This window comes from Mobula hypostoma, chromosome 14, assembly GCF_963921235.1.
Source record: "Mobula hypostoma chromosome 14, sMobHyp1.1, whole genome shotgun sequence".
Taxonomy (NCBI): Eukaryota; Metazoa; Chordata; class Chondrichthyes; order Myliobatiformes; family Myliobatidae; genus Mobula; species Mobula hypostoma.
In genome coordinates this window covers 65,750,820-65,773,473 of record NC_086110.1, presented here as the reverse complement: position 1 = coordinate 65,773,473, position 22,654 = coordinate 65,750,820, and the positions used below count along the sequence as shown (strand labels likewise).

Sequence of the window (22,654 nt, the reverse complement as noted above, 5' to 3'; positions counted from 1 at the left end):
TAAATGCTCCCTTTATTCCCACTCTTTGTGTCCTGCCAATCAGCCAATGCTCTATCCATACTAGTATTTTTCCTGTAATACCTTGTGCTCTTAACTTAAGCAGCCTCCACAACCTTTCAGAACCCTGGGCTGTAGTCTGTCTGAGCCAGGTGTCTTGTCTACCTTCAGACCTGACTTGGTTTGTATCGCTGATAACATAAAGCCACTTGGGAACTGTTGCTATATTGAAGATGTTACATGACTATAGGTGGTGGTTGTTATGTACTTTAAATAGATGTGCAGCATGAACTAAATGTGCATGAATAGGATGCATGCTGTGCCCACACTAACATCCAAAATACTGGTTTCCAAGATTTCAGGAAAAAAAAACAGACTTCTCTTATTTTTCACATTCCCCTTTCACCACCTTCTCTTTTGCTCTCACCACCCTCATTTCTCCTCACAGCCCAGCATCTCCCTCTGGTACCCCTCCTCCTACCCTTTCTTTCTGTGATGCACTGACTTGCTCTGGTGACATGAAGAAACTTGGACGTGGCGTGGGGTAGTGGCTTTGTAAATGGCTGACCTGGCTCATCAGTGGGTGGTCAGTTTGTGAAGAAACTGACCTTTATCAAAGGAGTGAAGTGTGAGGTTATAATGTTCTGAGCCTGAGAGGAAGTTATGACCAAGGCTACGATTTAATGGAGTAAATCTGAGGGAGTAATTTACAATGGATTAGGGACAATTGGGACAAGTATATATTACCAATAACCTAGGACTTCTGAAATAATATCCTGTATTCCACTGCCCCCCACCCCCCACCCCCTAATTTATATAATCTCCAGCTTGCCAAAAAACTTGTGTAACTTTGGAATAAACCATTACCTCATGTTGTTTCCTCTCCAGGACATTGTGGAAACTGGGAGAACGATGAAGAAGCTCCTTAAACTTCTGGAGAGCCACAAGCCCCAGATGGTCAAAGTGGCAAGGTAAGGGAACGATCCAACACTCATCCTGGCATGACTTGGCTTAGCTGACAATGGAGAACGTAAACAAGAGAAAGCCACGTGCCTCTTCGAGCCTTCATCACTATTCAAAATGCACGTGGCTGATTTGATCTTGGCCTTGGCCCCGGCCCCAATTTCCAATTCATTCCACAAAATGCCTTGCTCTCTTAGGACAAAAGTCCATATCTTGACTTTGAGTATATTCAATAACAGTTGTAACCTTCCGTGGGTTAGAGACTTTAAAATATTCTCAACACTCTCGGAGAAGGAAAAAGCAATCCTTTCCTTTGTACTAAATAGATGACCCCTTTTACAATGACTAGGCCCCAACACTTTGAGATTCCCTTACCAGGAAAACACTTTCTCGGGATCTACCCTGTCAATCCTCCTTGCATGTTTCAATAAGATCATCTCTCGCAGTTCTAAATTCCAAAGAGTATATAGAACATTACAGAACAGTGCAAGTCCTTCAGCCTATGATGTTGTCAACCTTTTAATCTACTATAAGATCAATTTAACCCTTCTCCCTCCCAAGTGGTCTTCTATTTTTCTATTATCCGTGTTTCTATCTAAGAGTCTCTGAAATGTGCCTAACGTATCTCCCTCTACCACCAGCCTTGAGTGCATTCCAAACATCCACCACACTATGGGTAAAAGCAAAATTACAGACACACACTGCCCAAACATTCTCACAACTCCTTCATTCCAGGAATGAACTCCATAAGCCTCCCTGGACTATCTCCAATGCTTATTTTTGCTTAGGTAAGGAGGCCAAAATCTTGTACTCTATGTGGTCCATAAGGTGCTTGGGGATATAGGAGGAAGATGACATATGATCAGCAGTGCCTTTGTGTGAAACTCTCTGCTGTATATGTGAGTAATCCACACCTGATCCTATTTCCATAGGCTTGACCTCAGGGCTGATTTATGATCAGATCTCGCACGCCTGTCTTTGATTAACAAATTCTGGCCTAAAATTGGAGATACTGTGAATTGAGCTTGATTGATCAGACCCAAAAGACCCAAGCAATTGGAAGTTTCCAGGAGATATGGTAATAAGCCTACAACCACATAAAAGTAACTTGAGCCTAATTTATTATCATAAAACAGAACGCACAAATAAACCACACTAAATACTATATAGCAAGTTGCAAAGGTTTCCGGCTCATGATTCGTAGTCTCCACTTGATTGTTGCTGTTGTCAGGAGACTTGATTGTCGCTGTTGTTGGGGGAATTCTGAATTCCAACACTTGGAAATTCAGATCCACCCTGGATCCATCCTAGGCACCGATTGCTTGCGATTCCTTTGTCTAGGTGAAGTGCAAAGAACCAAACGAAAGGTGCCTCAATAAAGAGTTTCAATCCACAAGCAAAGCGAGACACACAGAGAAAGATTTTTAGTTCTCATGGCACTGGTGCCTGAAGCCAAAAACAGACTCCAGCCACTATCAGCAAACATTTAACAAACCCACAGTGTTTAACTTGTACAGACACCTTGAGACGTGGGTTCACAAAGAGTTAAAGTGTTACTTGGAGCTGTTCGGATTTCAAGCAATATTTTACAAAATTAGATACACCACAACATATGCTGCCAGGCCAATGGCTAATGGGAACTTCAAAGTTCCAAGATTTGTGGAAGTATTTCCCAACTGCATTCCTTTAAGTCTCCATCCCACTTCCCTGTTATGCCAAGTCCCAGTACAAACTTGATGAACAACACTTTCCCTTCCACGTGGCCATGTTGTAGCCTTATAAATTCTCCAACTTCAGCTAGGCTGCTCTCTCCGTTTGTATACAAACTGGCTACTTCTGATGTAAATCATCTAACTATGATGTTGGGTTTTATTTTTTCCCCCTCACTCCTTTGGTACAGCTTGCCCAGCTGGGTATCTTTTACTTCCAGCAATGCGTCACACTTCTTTGTCACTCTCTAACTGCACTCATTTGCTCGAATGACCTCTGCAGATCATCCCCACGGCAACCGTGGCCTCACACTATTGCAGATATTCCCTTCATCCTATCCATCCCTCAAGTCAACTTTTCAATTTTAAAACTGTCTTTTGTCTTTCTTTCCCAGTTCTGATAAGACTTCTGGCCCAAAAGATTCTCTCTTCACTGATGCTGCCTGACCTGCTGAGCATTTGCAGAACTTTATTGATGGTATTTCACTCCCGAGAGGCCTAACTGTAATTTTCAACCTGCCTAACTCATCCGCGTGACTCCCTAAGCAGTGAAAATGGCTTCTCCTCAGTGTTTCTCAGATATGCTCCCCAGAAGATCAGTCCATCAATTTTAACCTTTGAGTTTTCAATATTACTTTATTTGCACATTTCAAAAGTTAAATGGCTTTCATTTTAACCTGTTCACAGCTTATTGTTGAAAAGAACTCCTCAGAGCTCAGGATACAGACCGGACTGTAAGTACTGCAGTTTCTTCATTGGGATAACACCTGAGATGCAGTGTAGTACTAGTTTCCCTTTTAATGCCACCAGTGACACCCAGTGGGTGCGAGTCAGGAACATCATTCACAGGTCTAACTTAGCCTGGAGCTGAGACAACTACATTATTCTTTTTGGAGAAATGAGACTTGGGGCCAGCTAACATTCTGGATTCCCCTTGGGCCTCTTGCTTTTTTCCCATTTGTACTCAAAGATGGGCATAGAACATTCTAGCAAGCTGGCACTTGTATCATAATTATAATGGCTGCCGAAGAGAGATGTTATAATAAACAGTTGAGTTTAGGGAACATCTTGTAAGAGGTGAGAGCATTAAAGGGGCAGTGATGCTCAGAAAAGGGTGTTGTAGAGTTTGGGACCTAGCCTGCTGAAGATCTGGAATAGCTGTGAAGAGGCAAGGCTTCTGCTAAAGTCCCACAAGGCAGTATGGTCAAAAAGGTAAAAGTTCAAAGTGCAAAGAGTGGTGACTTGATGCAAAGTTGGCTCCGCTGACATTTTTGCAACCATTACCAATGGGTTTCATTGGCTCAGTTATCTGTCCCTTTTTAATTTGGTTTAAATTCTCATTCTCCTATTTGCTGTGTAGAAGGAGTCCATTTAGCCCATTGATTCTATTGTGACTGTCAGCAATCCCTTTTCCTTTCTCCTTGTAACCTAGTCTCTCTCACCAGCCCATGAACTCCATCTCAGTTCACAAGCTAATCACCTACACTTAGGATAATTTATCACAACCAATCAGCCAGCGCCCCTTTGGAACGTGAGGGAATCCTGAGCACCCGGGGGGGGGGAGGTGTATTAATAATTGTAGTGTTAAAGTTGGGGACCATACCTTGATGATTCAAGTAATCAACCTAATAACAAGTTGTAAGAGTTGGCAGTTTGCTGTGCTAGGCATTCAACTCAGACTGTAACCACCTTGTGAATGAAAAAAATCTCTCTCAGAGCCCCTCTAAGCCTTGGATGAAAATGTGTAAGATGGGTGAGTAAGTTTGCAGATGATACAAAGACTGATGATATTGTGGATATGGTGTGATATACATCAGTTAGAGATATGGGTCGAGAAGTGGCAGTTGAAGTTTAATCTGGACAAGTGTAGGGTGCTGCACTATGGGAGATCCAGTTTAAAATGGGAGTACATAGTTAATGGTAGGATCCTTAACCACATTGATGGACAGAGGGATCTTAGGGTCCAGAGACCTGGCTCCCTCAAATTGGCTGCATCGGCTGATGGGGTGATAAAGCATATGGTGTCCTTGCTTTCATTAATCAAGGCACTGAGTTCAAGAGCAGGGTAGATAAATTGTAGCTTCTAAAAACACTGGTTTGGCCACATTTTAGAGTATTGCATTCATTTCTGGTTGCCTCATTACAGGAAGGACGTGGAGGCTTTGGAGAGGGTGCAGAGGAGGTTTACCGGGATGTTGCCTGCTTTTAAAGATAAAGATTAGTTTTATTTGTCATATGTATATTGAAACAACAGTGAAAAACGCCGTTTGCATCAACGACCAACACGGTCTGAGGATAATCGTAAACACAAGATACTCTGCAGATGCCCTGCATCCACCGTCTGAGGATATGCTGGAGGCAGCCTATCCAGCTCCAACAGCGCATGTTCATAACTTACTAACCCTTACTAGTTTGGAGGACATGCTCTCTGAAGAGAGGCTGGACAAGCTGGGACTGTTTTGTCTGCAGTAGCAGAGGCTGAGAAGAGAGTTTGATTTAAATTTATAGAATTATGCGGAATATAGACAGACAGCCAAAATATTTTTCCCAGGACTGAAGTATGTAATACTAAATAACATTTGTGAGAGGGGAAAAATACAAAGGATACGAAGGAAGTTTTATTTTACATGGTGGTGGCTGCCTGGAATGTGCCTCCAGAGGTTGTGGTAAAAGCAAGTAGCTTAGGGCGTTTAAGAGAGCCTTAAATAGGGACGAGAATATGCAGAGAAGAGAGGAAAACAGTCAACATGTAGGAAAGAATCAGATTAGTTAGGTGTCATTGGGCACAACTCAGAAGGCTAAGTGCTTTACAGTTCTATGTAAACCTCTTTTTCTCCCTCTAGTTTCAAATGTCTCTAATATGCAAGATTATACAACATCGATGGGCCGAATGACCATTAAGCTCATTGCACTTTTTGTTTAAGAACTCCCCAGTTAAACTCATTCCACATTTCTTTTCCCATAATCCTGGAATATTTTCTCCATCAAATCTTTGTTGAATTCCATAATGAAACAATGACTGAAACCATTTTAATTGACCTTTCGGAATGTGTTTTCTAGATCACAACTGCTAGCTAGCTGTGTGGCAGAAAAGTACTTTTCCCTTGTGTCATCTTTATCCTATTTATTTAATTTATGCACTTTATTTATGTGTAATTCATCTGTAGATCTTGCCTCTACTTGCCTAAGTTATTGTGTGTTATAAATACTACTGTGCTTTATACCTTGCTTCAGAGAAACATTGTCTCATTTGATAATATACATGTATATATTTAAATGACAATAAACTTGACTTGATTTTCCAATAAGTCTGAACCCCTCTGCCAATTGAAAGAGGTTCCCATCGCTCATTATATTCCACCCCTCCAGCAGCTGGATACTGTGGTGGGAAGATGGTAGAATAAAATATGGTTAAAAGTCTGGAGTCCAAACAGACTGAGTATATTTGAAGAAAGACCTACTTTGTGATAAGAAGTGCACCAGTAGACGCTGTGCTAATTTTCCTTCTATTACAGTTGTAGGATTTGAAATTCCAGATAAATTTGTGGTGGGATACGCCTTGGATTACAATGAACATTTTCGGGATTTGAATGTAAGTGTCCAATGCTACCCATTTCATTTCAGCTGTCTTTTACAAGTTGGTTACATTCTTGAAAGGGAGAAGGCAGGAGAATGGGGCTGAAGGGGATAATAAATCAGCCATGATAGATTGGTGGAGCAGACTCGATGGGCGAAATGGCCTAATTCTCCTCCTATGTCCTATGGTTATGGCCTTATCTCAGACAGAGAAGTCATTTTATTAACCGATCCTCATTAATGATCAATATTTCTAAAGGAAAACCTGGCTGGTGTTAGTAGTGAGACCATGAAACTACCAGATTGTTATTAATCTCACTTAATCTTTCCTCATCCTGACAGCACCCTGGTAAACCTCCTCTGTACCCTCTCTAGAGCTTCCATATCCTTACTTTAATGAGGTCACCAGAAATTAAAGCAATACTCCAAGTGTGGTTTAAACTTGTTTTATAGTGCTGGAGATTACCTCACTACTCTTGATCTCAGTCCCCTATTGACTATTGAAGGCCAACAGACCCCATAATCCTTTTTAGCCATTAAGCTACGTGACAACTTTGAGGGATCCATGGACTTGAATGTCAGGATCCATCTGATCCACCTCACTGTGAAGAATCCTGCCATTAAGCTTGCACTCCAGCTCCAAAGGGAAATGACAGCATTAAAGATAGAGACCCTTCATCTGGACTCTGTTTCGTGCCTAATCCTATGCCTCTCAATTATTAGTGTTCAGAAGTCTTACGATTTTAGCTTTGAAGGTACTTGGTCCTTCCACAGACTTTTGGGAATGCACATCAGATATTTGAAATGCAACCAGCGATGGACTACATTACCTGCTCAGAATTATTTATCCATTCATGCATGCATCCAGCAATCGATTGGACATATAAACATGCAGCAAAATGCAACATTTGTGTAAGCAACTAATACAACCTAAGGATGTGCTGGGGGCAGCCCACAAGTGTCACCACACATTCCTGCACCAACATAGCATGCCCACCATGTTCAGCAGCACGACATCAGCAAAACATTCCCTGTTTCTCCCTCGCACCCACGCTCCAGCTCACATACATGGACAGGACAACCTTTAGGTTTTGATCTTCAGCACTGACTCTGGGACTCACTGATTATGGACTTTGAACTCCAGACTCGTACAGACCATTCATTAAAATCCTAGCTGATGTGCAATAGAGAGTTGCAAAAATTCACCAGCATCTGATAATAGATAGTTTAAAAGATTGAGAGTCTAATTTCTTCCCATCTTTGTCACCGATCCCTTGTCTCATTTGGTCTAGATTCTCCAGTGCAAGGTAACATTCATTCAGTTCAACTACCTGTACATCCTGTACACTACCTGTTGACAAGCATCTACCTATTTAAAATAAGCCCACCTGAAAGGATGCAATCTGATTGTGTTAAGAGTAAGAATTTCAGGTTGTATACTGTAAACATTTTGATATTAAATTGAACCATTTAAGCATTAATAAAAGAATTGTTTCTATAGGAATTCATTGCCTCATTACAGGAAGGATGTGGAAGCTTTAGGGAAGGTGCAAAGGAGATTTATCAGGATGCTGACTGGATTAGAGAGCATGTCTTGTGAGGATAGAATGAGCAAACTACAGCTTTTCTCTTTGGAGTGAAGGAGGTGGCGATGGAGATCTATCAGATGATAAAGGGCATAGAGTAAATGGATAGCCAGTGCCTTTTTCCCAGGGCAGAAATGGCTAAAATAAGGAGACATAAGGTGATTGGAGGAAAGTATAGGGAGGACGTCAGAGGAGGGATTTTTTTACACAGTGACGGGAGTGTGGAACACACTGGCAGGGGTAGTGGTAGAGGCAGGTACATTATAGACATTCAAGAGACTGTTAGATAGATATATGGATGAGAGAAAATTGAGGGCTATATGAAATGGAAGAGTTATGTTGGTCTTGGAACAGGTTAAAAGGTTGGCACAATATCATGGCTGAAGGGCCTGTACTGATCTATGTTCTATATTGCCATTTTTCACAACCTCCAAATAGCCTAAGGAATCTCTTGACACTGCTGACATACAGCTTCCTTCCAACTTATGAAGACTCGGTAGAGGCTGTACATATGACCAGTTGTTTGAGCAACTAATGGGATGGATTTGTCAGCTGATGTCGCATCTTCTCCGCACCAGAAACTTCGGCTGCATTTCTGCCCAGCAAACTGTTCAGGTTATGATCAGACCCTGGGGACCATCCTCCACTTCTGAAACATGGTCACTTCTCTGATGTAAGATAGGAAAAGTAGCAGCCAGTTTACATAGACTGAGCTCCATGTAAACGTCGTTGGGAGAAAGGAACATGAAACAGTAAATCACAGAAGCAGACACTTCAGCCCACAGTGTTGATGCCAAACTAAATTGCACATCTGCCTGAACATAATCTATATCCCACATTTTTGTGCTGATGTGCCTCTTAAACATTACTATTGTTTACTAGACATTTTCAGCTGATAGCGATTCATAAGGAAAGCTTACAGTTGCAGTTCTTTGAAACATTAGTGTCAATTCCTTAATGATAATTACCTGTGCTTGACTTGTTTAACATGGGCAGGCTAATGCACAGGCAGCCACTGTATGGTCCTTGACAGATCAGGATCAGGGTCCAGTAGAATGCAATGAACGTCATCTGGGGACACCTTACTGCTGCCGTTGTGATGTGTCATCATCTTCTGCCAGCTTCACCTTGAGGTCTTGGTTCGATTTCTCTTTGTGTAGAACTTCTCTCTTGACCTTACTACCATGGGTGACCCCGCATGGAGCTAAGCTCCAGACGGACAACTCTGGACAACATCGATCTCTGGAACTCCAAAACCTCTCCACCATGACAAGGTGACGGTCCTCGGAGAAGTTTTGAAACATTAGTATCTAATGCAAAAGATGTAACCTCCGACACAACTTCACACCCTCATTCCAGGAAAGGGCCATAGAATTGTGGAAGCACAGAAGAAGTATGTTCAGATTAAGATTCAGACACGTACATCAAAACATACAGTGAAATGAGTTGTTTATGTTAGCAACCAAAGTCATTCCCAGCATCGAAGAGAATTCTAGAGTATCCACTTGGGTTGCTGAAATGGTCCATCCCACAAGTGAGGGTGATGCTGAGTGGGAGAAGTATCCATGATTACCAGCTAAATTTAATTCTTTGATTCCGTAAACAGGACTGACGTAGGTGAAAAGGGGTATAGTGAAGTGTGAGCAACACACACAGAAGATGCTGGAGGAACTCAGCAGGCCAGGCAGCATCTATGGAAAAGAGTACAGTTGACATTTTGGGCTGAGACCCTTCAGCAGGAGTGGAGGGAAAAAAAGATGAGGAGTCAGAGTTAGAAGGTGGGAGGAGGGGAGGAAGAAACACAAGGTGATAGGTGAAACGGGGGGTGGGAGGGCGAAGTAAAGAGCTGGGAAGTTGATTGTTGAGTGAGATACAGGGTTGGAGAAGGGGAATCTAATAGGGGAGGACAGAAGACCATGGAAGAAAGAAAAAGGGGGAGGAGCACCAGAGGGAGGCGATGGGCAGGCAAGGAGATAAGGTGAGAGAGGGGAAAGGGGATGGGAAATAGAGAAGGTGGGCGGGGGGGCATTGCCGGAAGTTTGAGAAATTGATGTTCATGCCATCAGGATGGAGGCTACCCAAACAGAATATAAGGAGTTGCTCCTCCAACCTGAGTGTGCTTGTCGCGACAGTAGAGGCAGCCATGGATGGATATGTCAAAATGGGAATGGGAAGTGAAGTGTTTCCTGTCAATAGCTGTGGCATAGGATCTGGGCTCAATTCCGACCAGGGTTGTATTCAGGGACATTAATGCCACCTTGACTACACTTTTGGAGGAACTCAAGACAGGCGAGGCAGCATCAATGGAGGGAAACGAACAGTCAATGTATTGTGTGGATACTCTTAATCTGAACCCTTCAGTCCCTAATACATCACCTGTTCATTTTCCTCCACAGATGCTGCCTGATTCACTGAGTACCCTAGGGCGACATGGTAGCTTATCAGTTTACAGTGCCAGTGATCACCGATTGAGGTGCAATTCCCAGCGCTGCCTGCAAAGAGCTTGTGCATGCTCCCGGTAACTGCATGGGTTTCTTCTCCCATTCCAAAGATGTATGTTTAGGGTTAGTGAGTTGTGGATATGCTATGTTGGCACAGGAAGTACGGCGATGTTTGTGGGCTGCCACAATCCTCACTGATTTGATTTGACGCAAAATAATACACTTCACTGTATGTTTGAATGTTCATGTGAGATATTCCTGTGAATAAGTGATAATTTAATGACGCTAATCTTTCGTCAATCAGTTTGTGTTTTGGCCCATATTCCAGCATCTGTTGTCTCTTGTGTATTCACTAATATATTTTTCTCTCCACAAGCTAACTATTTGGAAATAAGTTAACTACTTTTATGAATTATCACATTGGTCTGAATTCTAAAGTTGGAGTATAGAATGAAAAAACAACCAAGTTGGCTTGACCCAGCCATGTGAGATATACGACATGACGCACTCTCATCCTGGACCACACACAATTGGTTCCACTGTGGGACTTGTACGACTGGTATTATTTTGTGACTGTATGTGCTGGATCATAACTATGTGCTGTGAGTGACTCTTGAGGCTCTCTGTTGGTTGTGGTCGACCATGGATGTTGCGCAAGCCAGAGCGGTACGATATGGAGAGCAAGCTGCTGCCCATGTAGCCAGCCCCCCCTCTATGTAGTTGATGGAGCCAAAGGACAGCATAGATCGATACAAATTGGCACCAGTGGTGTCACAGGAGTTGCCAGTCAGCGTTGAACTCAATGTAGGATTGTCATAGGGACTCCAGCTCCCAATTTTTTTCCCGCAGGTGGTGGGGGGGCGCTCTTCCAAAGGTTTCCCCATGAGCGGGTATAGCCACAAGGTAACAAGTTTGAGATCAGATTTCCTTCTCCAACCTGAGCTGCCAAACACCGCTGATGAGTCCCATCTGCCTGAAGAGACAGGTGGTGGATGGTCGTATGAGCAGCTGGTGCACATCCCAATTCCTGGTTATGCGACCAGTGACGTCAGGCAGACAATCTCTGAAGAGTATTGATAATGACTGGGGTCACCTGTCTTGCAAAGACACTGCCCAGAAGAAGGCAATGGCAAACCACTTCTATAGAAAAATTTGCTAAGGACAACCATGGTCAAAAGAGATACGACAGGGCACATAATGATGATGATTTTATGAGTAGACTTCCACTGAACATGTTAAAGTACAATTTAACTTGACGAAAATAAACAATGCCACAGTCATTGAATTTATTTCATTTTATCTTTTCTATGTAGCACATTTGTGTGATCAGCGATAAAGGCAGGCAGAAATACAAGGTCTGAAGAAAGGACGGATTCCCTCACAATATCCCGGAGAGCTGAGCACAGTAGATTCCTAAATATCATTATCATCTCAATTTACTTGTAAGCAACAGAATGTGGGGAGAAAAGACTCCATATGGAAATGTACATATCTGGAAATTATTCAGATTATTTCACTATTTTTGTATTGTGTTTGATGGAAATGGCTTAAAATTTTATATTTCAAGCATCCGGTAATATTTTACTTCAGCCCTTCTGAAAGTGGTGAGAGCAAAAAATATTTTTGTATTCAAATACTTTGCTTGTGCAGGGGCGCAGGGGTGTCAAGCTTTCTGAAGGCAAAAGTGCCCTTCACGGGACACAGCTCACACAGTTCGAGGGCTGTGGTCTCCACGGTGACTTTCGACATACTGTAGCGCCCACAGGTAAGGCACAGGCACTCCTTGGAAGGCGATCTGGGTTCTTCTGATGGACATGTCCTGCCTGCTTGATGCCTGGGTGGAGTGGCACTGGTAATTCCGTTGCCTCAGTTCTGCCAGAGACCAGGGTTCAATCCTGGTCTTAGCAGCTGCCCATGTGGAATTTGCACGTCCTCCCTGTGCCTGGGTGGGTTTCCTTTGTGTGTTCCACCTTCCTCCTGCATCCCAGAGAAAAAGCTGTTGTCAATTGCATGTAGGTGATGGGGGGGGGGAATTGAATCAAAATCAGGTTTATTATCACAGACTTCTGTTGTTGAATGTGTTGTTTTGCAGCAGCAGTACAGTGTAATATGTAAAATATACTATAAATTATAATAAGGAATTTATATATAAAATTAGAAGTGGGAAAAAGAGATCAAAAATGGTGATGAGGTAGAGCTTCATAGACTCATGAAATCTGAGGGTAGAGGGGAAGCAACTGTTCCTAGGATGTTGAATGTATGTCTTCAGACCTTCTCCCTGATGGTAGAGGTGACAAGAGGGCGTACCCTGGGTGGCAAGGTTCCTTAACTATGGATGCTGCCTCTTTAGGTCATAGAGTCAGAGAAAAGTACAGCACAGAAACAGACCCTCCTGATCATCTAGTCCGTGCTGAAACATTTAAACTGCCTACTCCCATTCACCTGCACTGGGACCACAACCCTCCACATCCCTGCCATCCATGTACCTATCCAAACTTAAAGGTAGAAATTGAGCTCACATGCACCACTTGTGCTGGCAGCTTGTTCCACACCTGCACAACCCGCTGAGCGAAGAAGTTTCCCCTCATGTGCCCAGTAATCTTTTCACCTTTCACCCATAAACAGATGGTGTACACCCCAGGGTTCTAAAAGATGGCTGAAGAGATTGTGGAGGCATTAGTAATGATCTTTTAAGAATCACTGGAGTCAGGAGTGGTTCCGGAAGACTGAAAATTGCAGATGTTACTCCATTGTTCCAGAAGGGAGAGAGGGAGAAGAAAGGAAATTATAGGCCAGTTAGTCTGACCTCTGTGGTTGGGAAATTGTTGGAGTCAATTGATAAGGGTGAGGTCTCAGGGTACTAGGAGGCACACAATAAAATAGGCAGAAGTCAGCATGGTTCCCTCAAGGGAAAATCTTGCCTGACAAATCTATTGGAATTCTTTGAAGAAATAACAAGCAAGATAGACAAAGGAGAATTGGTTGATATATATTCTGGGTTTTCAGAAGGCCTTTTACAAGGTTTCACACATGAGGCAGTTTAACAATCTATGAGCCCATGGTATTAGATTCTAGCAAGGATAAAGCTGTGGCTGACTGGCAGGAGGCAAAGAGCGGGAATAAAGGGAGCCTTTTCTGGCTGGCTGCCAGTGACTGATGGTGTTCCACAGGGGTCTGTGTTGGGACTGATTCTTTTTTTTTGTTATATGTTAATGATTTGGATGATGGAATTGATGGCTTTGGTTCAATGTTTGCTGACAATACGAAGATAGGTGGAGGGGCAGGTAGTTTTGAGGAAGCAGAGGAGCTACAGAAGGTCTTAAACAGATTAGGAGAATGGGCAAATGAGTGGCAGATAGAATACAGTATCGGGAAGTGTATGGCCATGCTCTTTGGTAGAAAAAAGGAAAAGGCTGACTTTTTTAAAAATGGAATGAAAATAGAAAAAAAAACTGAGGCTAAAGGGACTTGGAATTCTTCTGCAGGATTCCCTAAAGGTTAATTTGCAGGTTTAGTTTGTGGTGAGGAAGGCAAATACAATGTTAGCATTCATTTCAAGAGGACTAGAATATAAAAGCAAGGATGTAATGTTGAGACTTTATAAAGCACTGGTGAGGCTGCACCTTGTGTATTGTGAGCAGGTTTGATCCCCTTATCTTAGAAAGGATGTGCTGATACCAGAGAGGGTTCAAAGGAGGTTCACAAACATGATTCCCGGCTTGAACAGCTTGTCATATGAAGAGCGTTTAATGGCTCTGGGCCTGTATTCACTGGAATTCAGAAGAATGAAGGTTGACTTCATTGAAACCTATCAAATGGTGAAAGGCCTTGATACACTCTCCTACCATCGGAGACATCCTCTTCATATCCACTCTAAGTCCAGAGGACACATTCTCAGAATAGAGGTGTGTACTTTTAGAATGGAGATGAGAAGGAATTTCTTTAGCCAGAGAGTGGTGAATCTGTGGAATTCATTGCCACACACAGTTGTGGAGGCCAAGTCATTGGGTATATTTAAGGCAGAGGTTGATAGATTCTTGATTAGTAAGGGCATGAAGGGATATAGAGAGCATGCAGGAGATTGGGGCTGTGAGGGAAAAATGGATAAGCCAAAATGAAATGTCAGAGTCAACTCAAAGGGCAAACTGGCCTAATTCTGCTCCTTCGTCTTATGGTCTTAACCCATGACCATTCAACTTCAGTAGAAAAACCCTGCTTGCATTTAGCCTATCTATACCCTTCATAATTTTGTATACCTCTATAAAATCTCCGTTCAATCTTCTATGTTCCAAGGAATGCAGTCATTGCCATTTGAAGATGTTCACGATGGTGGGGAGGCTGTGCCAATGATGGAGCTGGCTGAGTTCACAATTCTCTGCATGATGAGTATGTAGAGAAAATAAAAAATAAAATCTATATAATTGGTGGGGCGGGGGGGAGATGAGATCATTGGGAAGGGCCTGTTTCTGGACTGTATATGTGCCAAGTTAAATCTTGTTCCTGCTTTGATGCCATGCCAATGAACAAAATCAAAACTGATGTGGGTTTCTCACTCTTCTTCCTTGGGAAACAACAGCAGCACCAGCATTCCTTCTCATTTTTTTAATATATATAGCTGCGCAGACCAGCCATTGCTTTGAGCAGGAAATTCTTACACGGTCTGAAAACTGTGAGGCATGTTAAATGGCTTTTTTTTGTAATATGCATACTAAGAATATTTAGAATGAAAATTGAAAAATCGCATAATTTGGATTTTATTAATTGAAGCGTGTATTGAAATACAGCAAAGAAAATCTTTCACATTTCAAGCATTTTTTTCTAGCTGTGTCCAATTCCAGCTAGATGGCAACAAAGGCTATGTGCATGGGAGCATTTCAGTTATTGCACGAGAGCGCACCCACGCAGCTTAGAGGCAACAGTGATGAGCATAAAGAAGTAAGGAGGGAATCAAAAGATCTAGGATGCCCAGCCCATTGTTCTGTACAGGATCATGAAGAAGGTACATGTCACGCTTCTCTTTATAGGGTGACGTAGAATATATAAGTTGGGGCATTATGTTGCATCTTCAGAAAACACCGGCTAAGCTCTACTTGGTGTGCAATTCTGGTTGCCATACTACAAAAAGGATGCAGTTACCATGGAGAGAGTGCAGAGGAGATTCACCAGCACATTCCTTTCACTGAAGGACCTTAGTTATTGGGAGAGATGGCTTTGGTTTGGCTTGTTTTCCATAGAGTGAATTAGAATCCGGTTTACTATTGCAGACACATGTTGTGAAATTAGTTTTGTGGCAGAAGTACAGTGCAATGCATTAAAATATAAAATGTAGAAGATGTATAAATACTGCAAAAAGAGAACAGAATGGTAATGTGGTATTCATGGGTTTATGAACTATTCAGAAATGCGGAGGGAAGAAGCTGCTCATAAAAAATTGAGTATGTGTTTTCAGGCTCCTGTACATCCTGTACAACCTGTTGGTGGTAGTAATGAAGAATCTTCTGATAGAACTTGTATTGGGGGGGGGTGCGATTGCACAGGATTGAAGTAAGCCGCAGGGAGTTGTAAAATTAGTCAGTTTCATTAAGGGTACTAGCTCCCATAGCATCGAAGACATCTTCAAGGATCAGTGCCTGAGAAAAGTGGCTTCCATCATCAGGGACCCCCACCACCCAGGCCATGCCCTCTTCTCATTGTTACCATCAGGAAGGAGGTACAGACGCCTAAAGGCACACACTCAGTGATTCAGGAACCCCTCCTTCCCTCTGCCATCCAATTTCTGAATGGACATTGAACCCATGAACACTAGCTCACCCATTTCTTTTTATTAATTTCTGTTTTTGCAGTACTTATCCTAATTTAAGTATTTTGTTTATTGTACTGTTGCCGCAAAGTTAACAAATTTCATGATGTATGCCAGTGATATTAAACCTGATTCAGATATTGATAGAATTATATAAGCATATGGAAACATACAGAGCTGTGCAGAAGCCTTGGCACATGTATTTAGCTTGTGTGAAAATGACTTTTGCACAGTACTGTATTTGTCAACGTGAAGCGGAGTGCGAATTAGTAAATCTGGTGGGAGCAAAGGTTGTTGGGAGTGGCAGGGGTGGAGTGCCAAGGGAAGGGTATGGGGCAGGTGAGAGGAAAGGAATGCCAAGAGATGGGGGATGGCACGGATATAGACACCCGGACGTGAGACACCAGGCAAGGCCATTTGATTCCAAACAATTGGTTTATTAATCATTACAGAATCTTTCTCTGGTACTTCCCACTCCCTCCCCTCTCCCTTTCCCTCTTCAGAATCAGATTTATCATCACTCACGTATGTCATGAATGTTTTTTTGGCAGCAGCAGTTCAGTGAAACACAAAATTACTACCGTACTGTGCAAAAGTCTTAGGCACCCTAGCTATATATGTATATATATATATATATATATATATATATATATATATATACACACACACCTTGGACTTGGCTCAGTACTAAATTTCATAGATATTCAGCCCTGAAGAAGGGTCTTGGTCTGAAACATTGCTTATTTATTCTTTTCGTAGATGCTGCCTGACTTGCTGAGTTCCTCCAGCATTTTGTGTGTGTTGATCTGGATTTCCAGCATCTGCAGACTTCCTCGTGTTTATAGATACTCAGATTTTTTTTCCCCCCGTGGTAAGGTGGATCAACAATGAGGGTTCAGGTTTAAAATGTGTGGAGCGAGTTTTAAATGGGATCAGAGGGGTAAGATTTACACACACAGAGTGTGGTTAGTATCTAGATCGTGCTGCCAAAGGAGGTGGTGGGACCAGATACAATTACAATGTTTTAGGAGGTGCTTGGACAAATACTTAATAGGCAAAGTATAGGCCGATATGGTCCTAATGTGGGCAAATAGGTGTAGTGTAGCTAGGCAAAAAGGTTGGCATGGATATGGTAGGCCAGAGGGCCTATTGCTGTTTTATACTCTACTGTGTCTTAATGAAAAAGTAGACGGGAATAGGCCTGCCTTGTGGTTTCTGCTCCTTTCGGGAATAAAATTGAGAATCAGGTTCATTATCATTGATCTATCATGAAATTTGTTGTTTTGTGGCATTAACACAGTACAAGACATAAAAATTACTTTTAGGTTAGAAAAAAATTGAATAATGCCAACGATAGATAATGAGGCATTGTCGTGGACTCTTCAGAAAATCTGATGGCAGAGGGGAAGAAGTTGTACCTAATCACAAACAAGAGAAAACATGCAGATGCTGGAAACCTAAAATGTTGAGTGTGGGCCTTCGGGCTTCTGTACCTTCTCCTCGATGGGTAATCAGAAAAGGGTATTTCCTGGATGGCGAGAGCCCCTAGTGATGAATGCTGCAAACTTGAGGAGATCCTTTTGAAGATGTCCTAGATCAGGAGTTCCCAACCCTTTCTATGCCATGGACCAAACCATTAAGTAAAGTGTCTGTAGACCCCATTTTCAGAACCTCTGTCCCAGATGGTCATGGTGAAAAACAGTGACAGACAATAGGCTTGTCGTATATCACAGATCAACTCAAATGCAGCAGAAGATAAAGCATAAACACAAGAGGGTCTGCAGAAGCTGGAAATCCTAAGCAACACGCAAAAATTGCTGGAGGAACTCAGCAGGTCAGGCAGCATTTATGGAAATGAACAGTTGACATTTCAGGCCAAGACACCTTCTTCAGGACAGAAGGTGAGGCAGGATGTGAAGTGATCTGCAGCTTTGCTGAGGGTTAGTTCCTCTGTGTTGCCACAAGCCAATTACGGCCCAGGGGATCCAGATGACCTTCTGGGGCAGAGTCCAATTACATTCTGGGGAGGTGGGATCTAGCTGGCTGTGTCAGATCTGCTGGTTTTGAATGAAGCACAATCCAGGAATTCCAGCTGAGCATATTATACTTGCTGGCTTGAATTCATCACAGTCTGGACATTGCATGGGTTGGTTAGATCCGCCTGACTGCGCCATGTCCAGTTATCGTGCAGGGGCTCCAGTTGCTCGGGTTACACCTGCTGACCATTGGTGAAGGGATTGTTATTGTGGCACATCCTGAGTTACAGTGCCAGGGAAAACAACAACAGAATGCAGAATAGTGTTACAGGTACAGAGAACGTGCAGTGCTGGCAGATAATAAAGTGCAAGGACCATAACGAAGTGGATTGTGAGGTCAAGAGTCTATCTTATCCCTTTAGGGAATCATCCAATAGTCTTGTGACAGTGTGGTAGAAGTTGTCCTCGAGCCTGGTGGAACATGCTTTCAGGGGTTTTTGTATCTTCTGCCCAATGGTGGAGGAGGGGGCACAGAACAGAGAGTGTCCAGGACGGGTGGGGTGTTGGATTATGCTGGCAGGGAGCGTGGAGACGGAGGCTGGTTTCCATGAAGTCCTGAGATCCACCCTCTGCCTTCCATGGACTCTGTCTACACTTGGCATGGCACCAATCACAGCACAGCTCGTTGTATGAACTCAGCTGGCATTAAGCACTCACCAGACCATATTAGTCTGTGTTGTAAATGAGTACAAATGAGTACACTTCATCCTCAATCGTAAGGTCCCTCCTGGTGCCATCTCCAAACTGCCTGGTAGTAAAGTGACCCTTCCACCCAGAGCACCATTCCTCAGGGGAGTTCCCAGCACACTGGATCCCAAGGGTGCATCTGGTTCTCCCTTCTTGAGTGGATCCACCAGCGGGAGGGCGGAAAATGCAGATTAGATTGGCAAGCATGGTGGAGATATGAGGGAGCAGGTAGAGTCAGATTTTTAGAGGAAGTCTTGGATTTCACACTCTCACGTTCAGCAGAAACCTAAACTCTGTTTGCCTGTTTTTGAGGTTCACGTCTCAAGTACAAAATCCTTTGTGTACTGAGGAGTTGGAGGTGCCGTCTTAGGGAGGAAGTGTCAGGGATTTATCCAGTATTCATTCTTCAGTATCATTAAAGTTGGATCATTTGGTCAACCACCAACTTCATGTTTGTAGGATCTTGCAAATTTGCTGTCAGGATCCCCAGAGCAGTTCATAAAGTACTCAGTGTGTCCCTGACAGGGGAATGAAAGGAAACGCGAGTCTTAATCCTGCAAATGAATGGGATATGTCGTCATTACACAGTTGCTCCTCCCTTCTCCTACCAGGATGGAAATTCTACACTGTTCTGGCCCCTCAACTTGTTTTGTTTGGTTACTTTGGCTTCTATTTATACCCATTTGTTGAGGGTGTAACACACATGTTCACCGTCTACAGCCGCTGCATGTATTCACGCTGGTCAAATGCCTCTACGCTCAGACCCAAGACACCACAAGCAGAGAATTTTGCACTCCAAGCATTCAAATTATGAATGTAATGCAGAAACGCCCTTATGGTGTACCTCGCATGTATATTTTTGATGGTGTATATGCTATTTTGAAGTCAGTCTATAATCGTGGATTAATAATGTATTCTATTTTTAATTTGGAATGAACTGAAATGAATGCATCTGCAATAAAATAATGCAACAAGAAAAAATAAATGCCTTGACAATGTTTGCTTGTTATTAACTACCCACTCTGCAAAGGATCTTTTCCAAAAGCTCCCATCTGGAAAGCACTGCAAAAGAATTCAAACCAAAACTTTGTGCCATCTTAAAAGTTTCTTCCCCCAGCTTAATTATCGTTCCACCATATATAGATACAGATGAACGTGACAGTATTCCTCTGGGGCTAAGGTGAAAAAACATACACATGCATTCAAAATAGCAAGAAAGGAAAATCAAAGCAGTCACGCAAGAAAAGACATTTTTAGTCCAAGACCCTCAATCACAAATCCGGCAAATTGATGGTTACTGATGGTCCAGGCGGCCATTCCACCAGTGGAGTGAAGCACCAATGGGAGAGGCCAGCCCCAACCAAGCACAGACGTCACGCTAGTCTCCTCTCCTGGATTGTAGCATCAGGCAATCCCACAGCTCGAGGCTTAGTCCTCACTACAACCGAGGCTATGCTGGTGCCTCGCCGCCCGTCTCACCACCAAACAAGGAAGCAAGCAGAAATCAATGTCCAACAGGGTCTTGGCAATCACAAGAGAAATGTCCAAGACAGTTACTCACAATTTCACTGCATGCCACCTTCACACACCAACTCCGATGCCTCCAAGTAGCAGCACTGTCTGCACCCAGATCAGCTCCTCTGAACCACTGTCCGACTACTACAAACCATGAGCAACTCGTTGATGAGGTAGACCTGCTGTACCATAGGTCTTGGAGTCCAGTATAATCTTACGATCATAAAAAAATACGTTTAACAAAGAAAAGGACACCTTTGATTGGTCTCCAAGAGGCCGCAGCGTTCGAATGTGCCGCCATCTTACCATCTCAACCATTCTAGTTAGACGCCCCTCTCTCCTCTATTACCCGTCTCTGCACTGTAGACGCTTTAAACCACGTTTTATATTGCTGTTTACACTGTGAGTACATGCTATTGTTTGTTTTGTTTGTACTTTTTATAACCATCCTTTCACCTCTATTAGTTTTGTTTTTAATTTTTATATTATCCTTCATTTTTATATAATTCTTTATACTTCATAATTGTTGGATGTTGTTGATTTTTGTTGCATATCACACCCTGACCAACACACCACAGTAAATTCCTGATGCGCCTTTGGTGAATAAAGTTGATCCTTGGTCCTTACCGATCGGCTACAAGCCATGAATTGGGAGTCTCTACATGGATTATGGTGAACAGTGAAATAACAGTTTTACTTTTTATAAAATCAATAGATTCTGCAGATGTTGGAAATCCAGAGAAACTCTCACAAAATAATTGGAGGAACTCAGCAGGTCAGGCAGCATCTATGGAGAGAAATAAAGAGCTGATGTTTCAGGCCGAGACCCTTCGTCAGGACTGGAAAGGAAGGGGGAAAGATGTTCTTTTGTGTGCTGCTCCTAATCACTCTGATATAATGTTTTGTGCCTTTATAAACAGACATGCATTATCACCGAACACAGCTTTCCAGCTTGTCCGCTCCCCTTTTTGTATCCAACATCTTGAGGCTGAGTACTGTACTGCTGAGGGATGCTAATGAGTTTAACATTTGCTGCCCGAAACCCCAGCAACAGGGCAGCAAAGGCAGCCATGAAACAGACTCTGTTTCTCTGTCTTGAGATGGTAGTTGTCAGTATTTATCTGCCTGTACCAGACTTTCCGCATTAACTCAATTGGTTGTTCAAAGTCATAGTCATAGTCATACTTTATTGATCCCGGGGGAGACTGGTTTTCATTACAGTTGCACCATAAATAATAAATAGTTATAGAACCATAAATAGTTAAATAGTAATATGTAAATTATGCCAGTAAATTATGAAATAAGTCCAGGACCAGCCTATTGGCACAGGATGTCTGACCCTCCAAGGGAGGAGTTGTAAAGTTTGATGGCCACAGGCAGGAATGACTTCCTATGACGCTCTGTGCTGCATCTCGAAGGAATGAGTCTCTGGCTGAATGTACTCCTGTGCCCACCCAGTACATTATGTAGTGGATGGGAGACATTGACCAAGATGGCATACAACTTAGACAGCATCCTCTTTTCAGACACCACCGTGAGAGAGTCCAGTTCCATCCCTACAACATCACTGGCCTTACGAATAAGTTTGTTGATCCTATTGGTGTCTGCTACCCTCAGACTGCTGCCCCAGCACACAACAGCAAACATGATAGCACTGGCCACCACAGACTCGTAGAACATCCTCAGCATCGTCCGGCAGATGTTAAAGGACCTCAGGAAATAGGGACGGCTCTGACCCTTCTTGTAGACAGCCCCAGTGTTCTTTGACCCATCCAGTCTATTGTCAATACGTATCCCCAGGTATTTGTAATCCTCCACCATGTCCACACTGACCCCCTGGATGGAAACAGATTCGCTGTTTCGTATGTGCATTCATATCTATCTACAGAAAAACCATTAAGGCATCTCACCCTGCATTGATGACCCTTTCTCCATCTTCAACCCTCCTCCTCTTCTTGAAATCCCAGCTCCGGTTTTCCTCCGCTCGGGATCTTTTCACCTCTAAGGAGATACCATTAAGGCTTTCACCTTTTTTAAGTCTTTTTCAAGGCTTTGAAAGGAAAACATTAGAGGAATGGTATTGATGCAGGGTTTAGATCATTCCTTCCCTCCCAAAAATGCTTCCCAATTTGCTGAGTTCCTCCAGCAGATTATTTGGAGCATGAGAATGGTATTGACTATTGAAAGATCCAGTGTTGAGTTTGATGAGTCAAATAGCCTGATCCCTTGCCAGATGGATTCAATGAAACAACTGGTATTTGGAACATCAAGCAGTTCTGTCAACATACATTGTACGTAGAGCAGTACTGCTTGGGATCAGACCCACTGGCCCAAGGTGTGCCGA

General features: G+C 42.9%; 1 protein-coding gene across 2 annotated transcripts in view; it reads left to right on the top strand.

Annotated features, from left to right (window-relative positions):
- The window catches only part of LOC134356336 (hypoxanthine-guanine phosphoribosyltransferase-like), a 91,304-nt gene extending 71,524 nt beyond the window's left edge, over positions 1–19,780 (top strand). For both annotated transcript variants that reach the window (XM_063067225.1, XM_063067226.1), the window contains exons 6-10: positions 886–968; positions 3,357–3,403; positions 6,185–6,261; positions 10,228–10,349; positions 11,586–19,780. In XM_063067225.1, coding sequence (XP_062923295.1) covers positions 886–968; positions 3,357–3,403; positions 6,185–6,261; positions 10,228–10,349; positions 11,586–11,598 — 342 coding nt within the window. In that variant the 3' untranslated portion in view covers positions 11,599–19,780. The remainder of the gene's footprint in view (positions 1–885; positions 969–3,356; positions 3,404–6,184; positions 6,262–10,227; positions 10,350–11,585) is intronic.
- Positions 19,781–22,654: the final 2,874 nt, after the last annotated feature.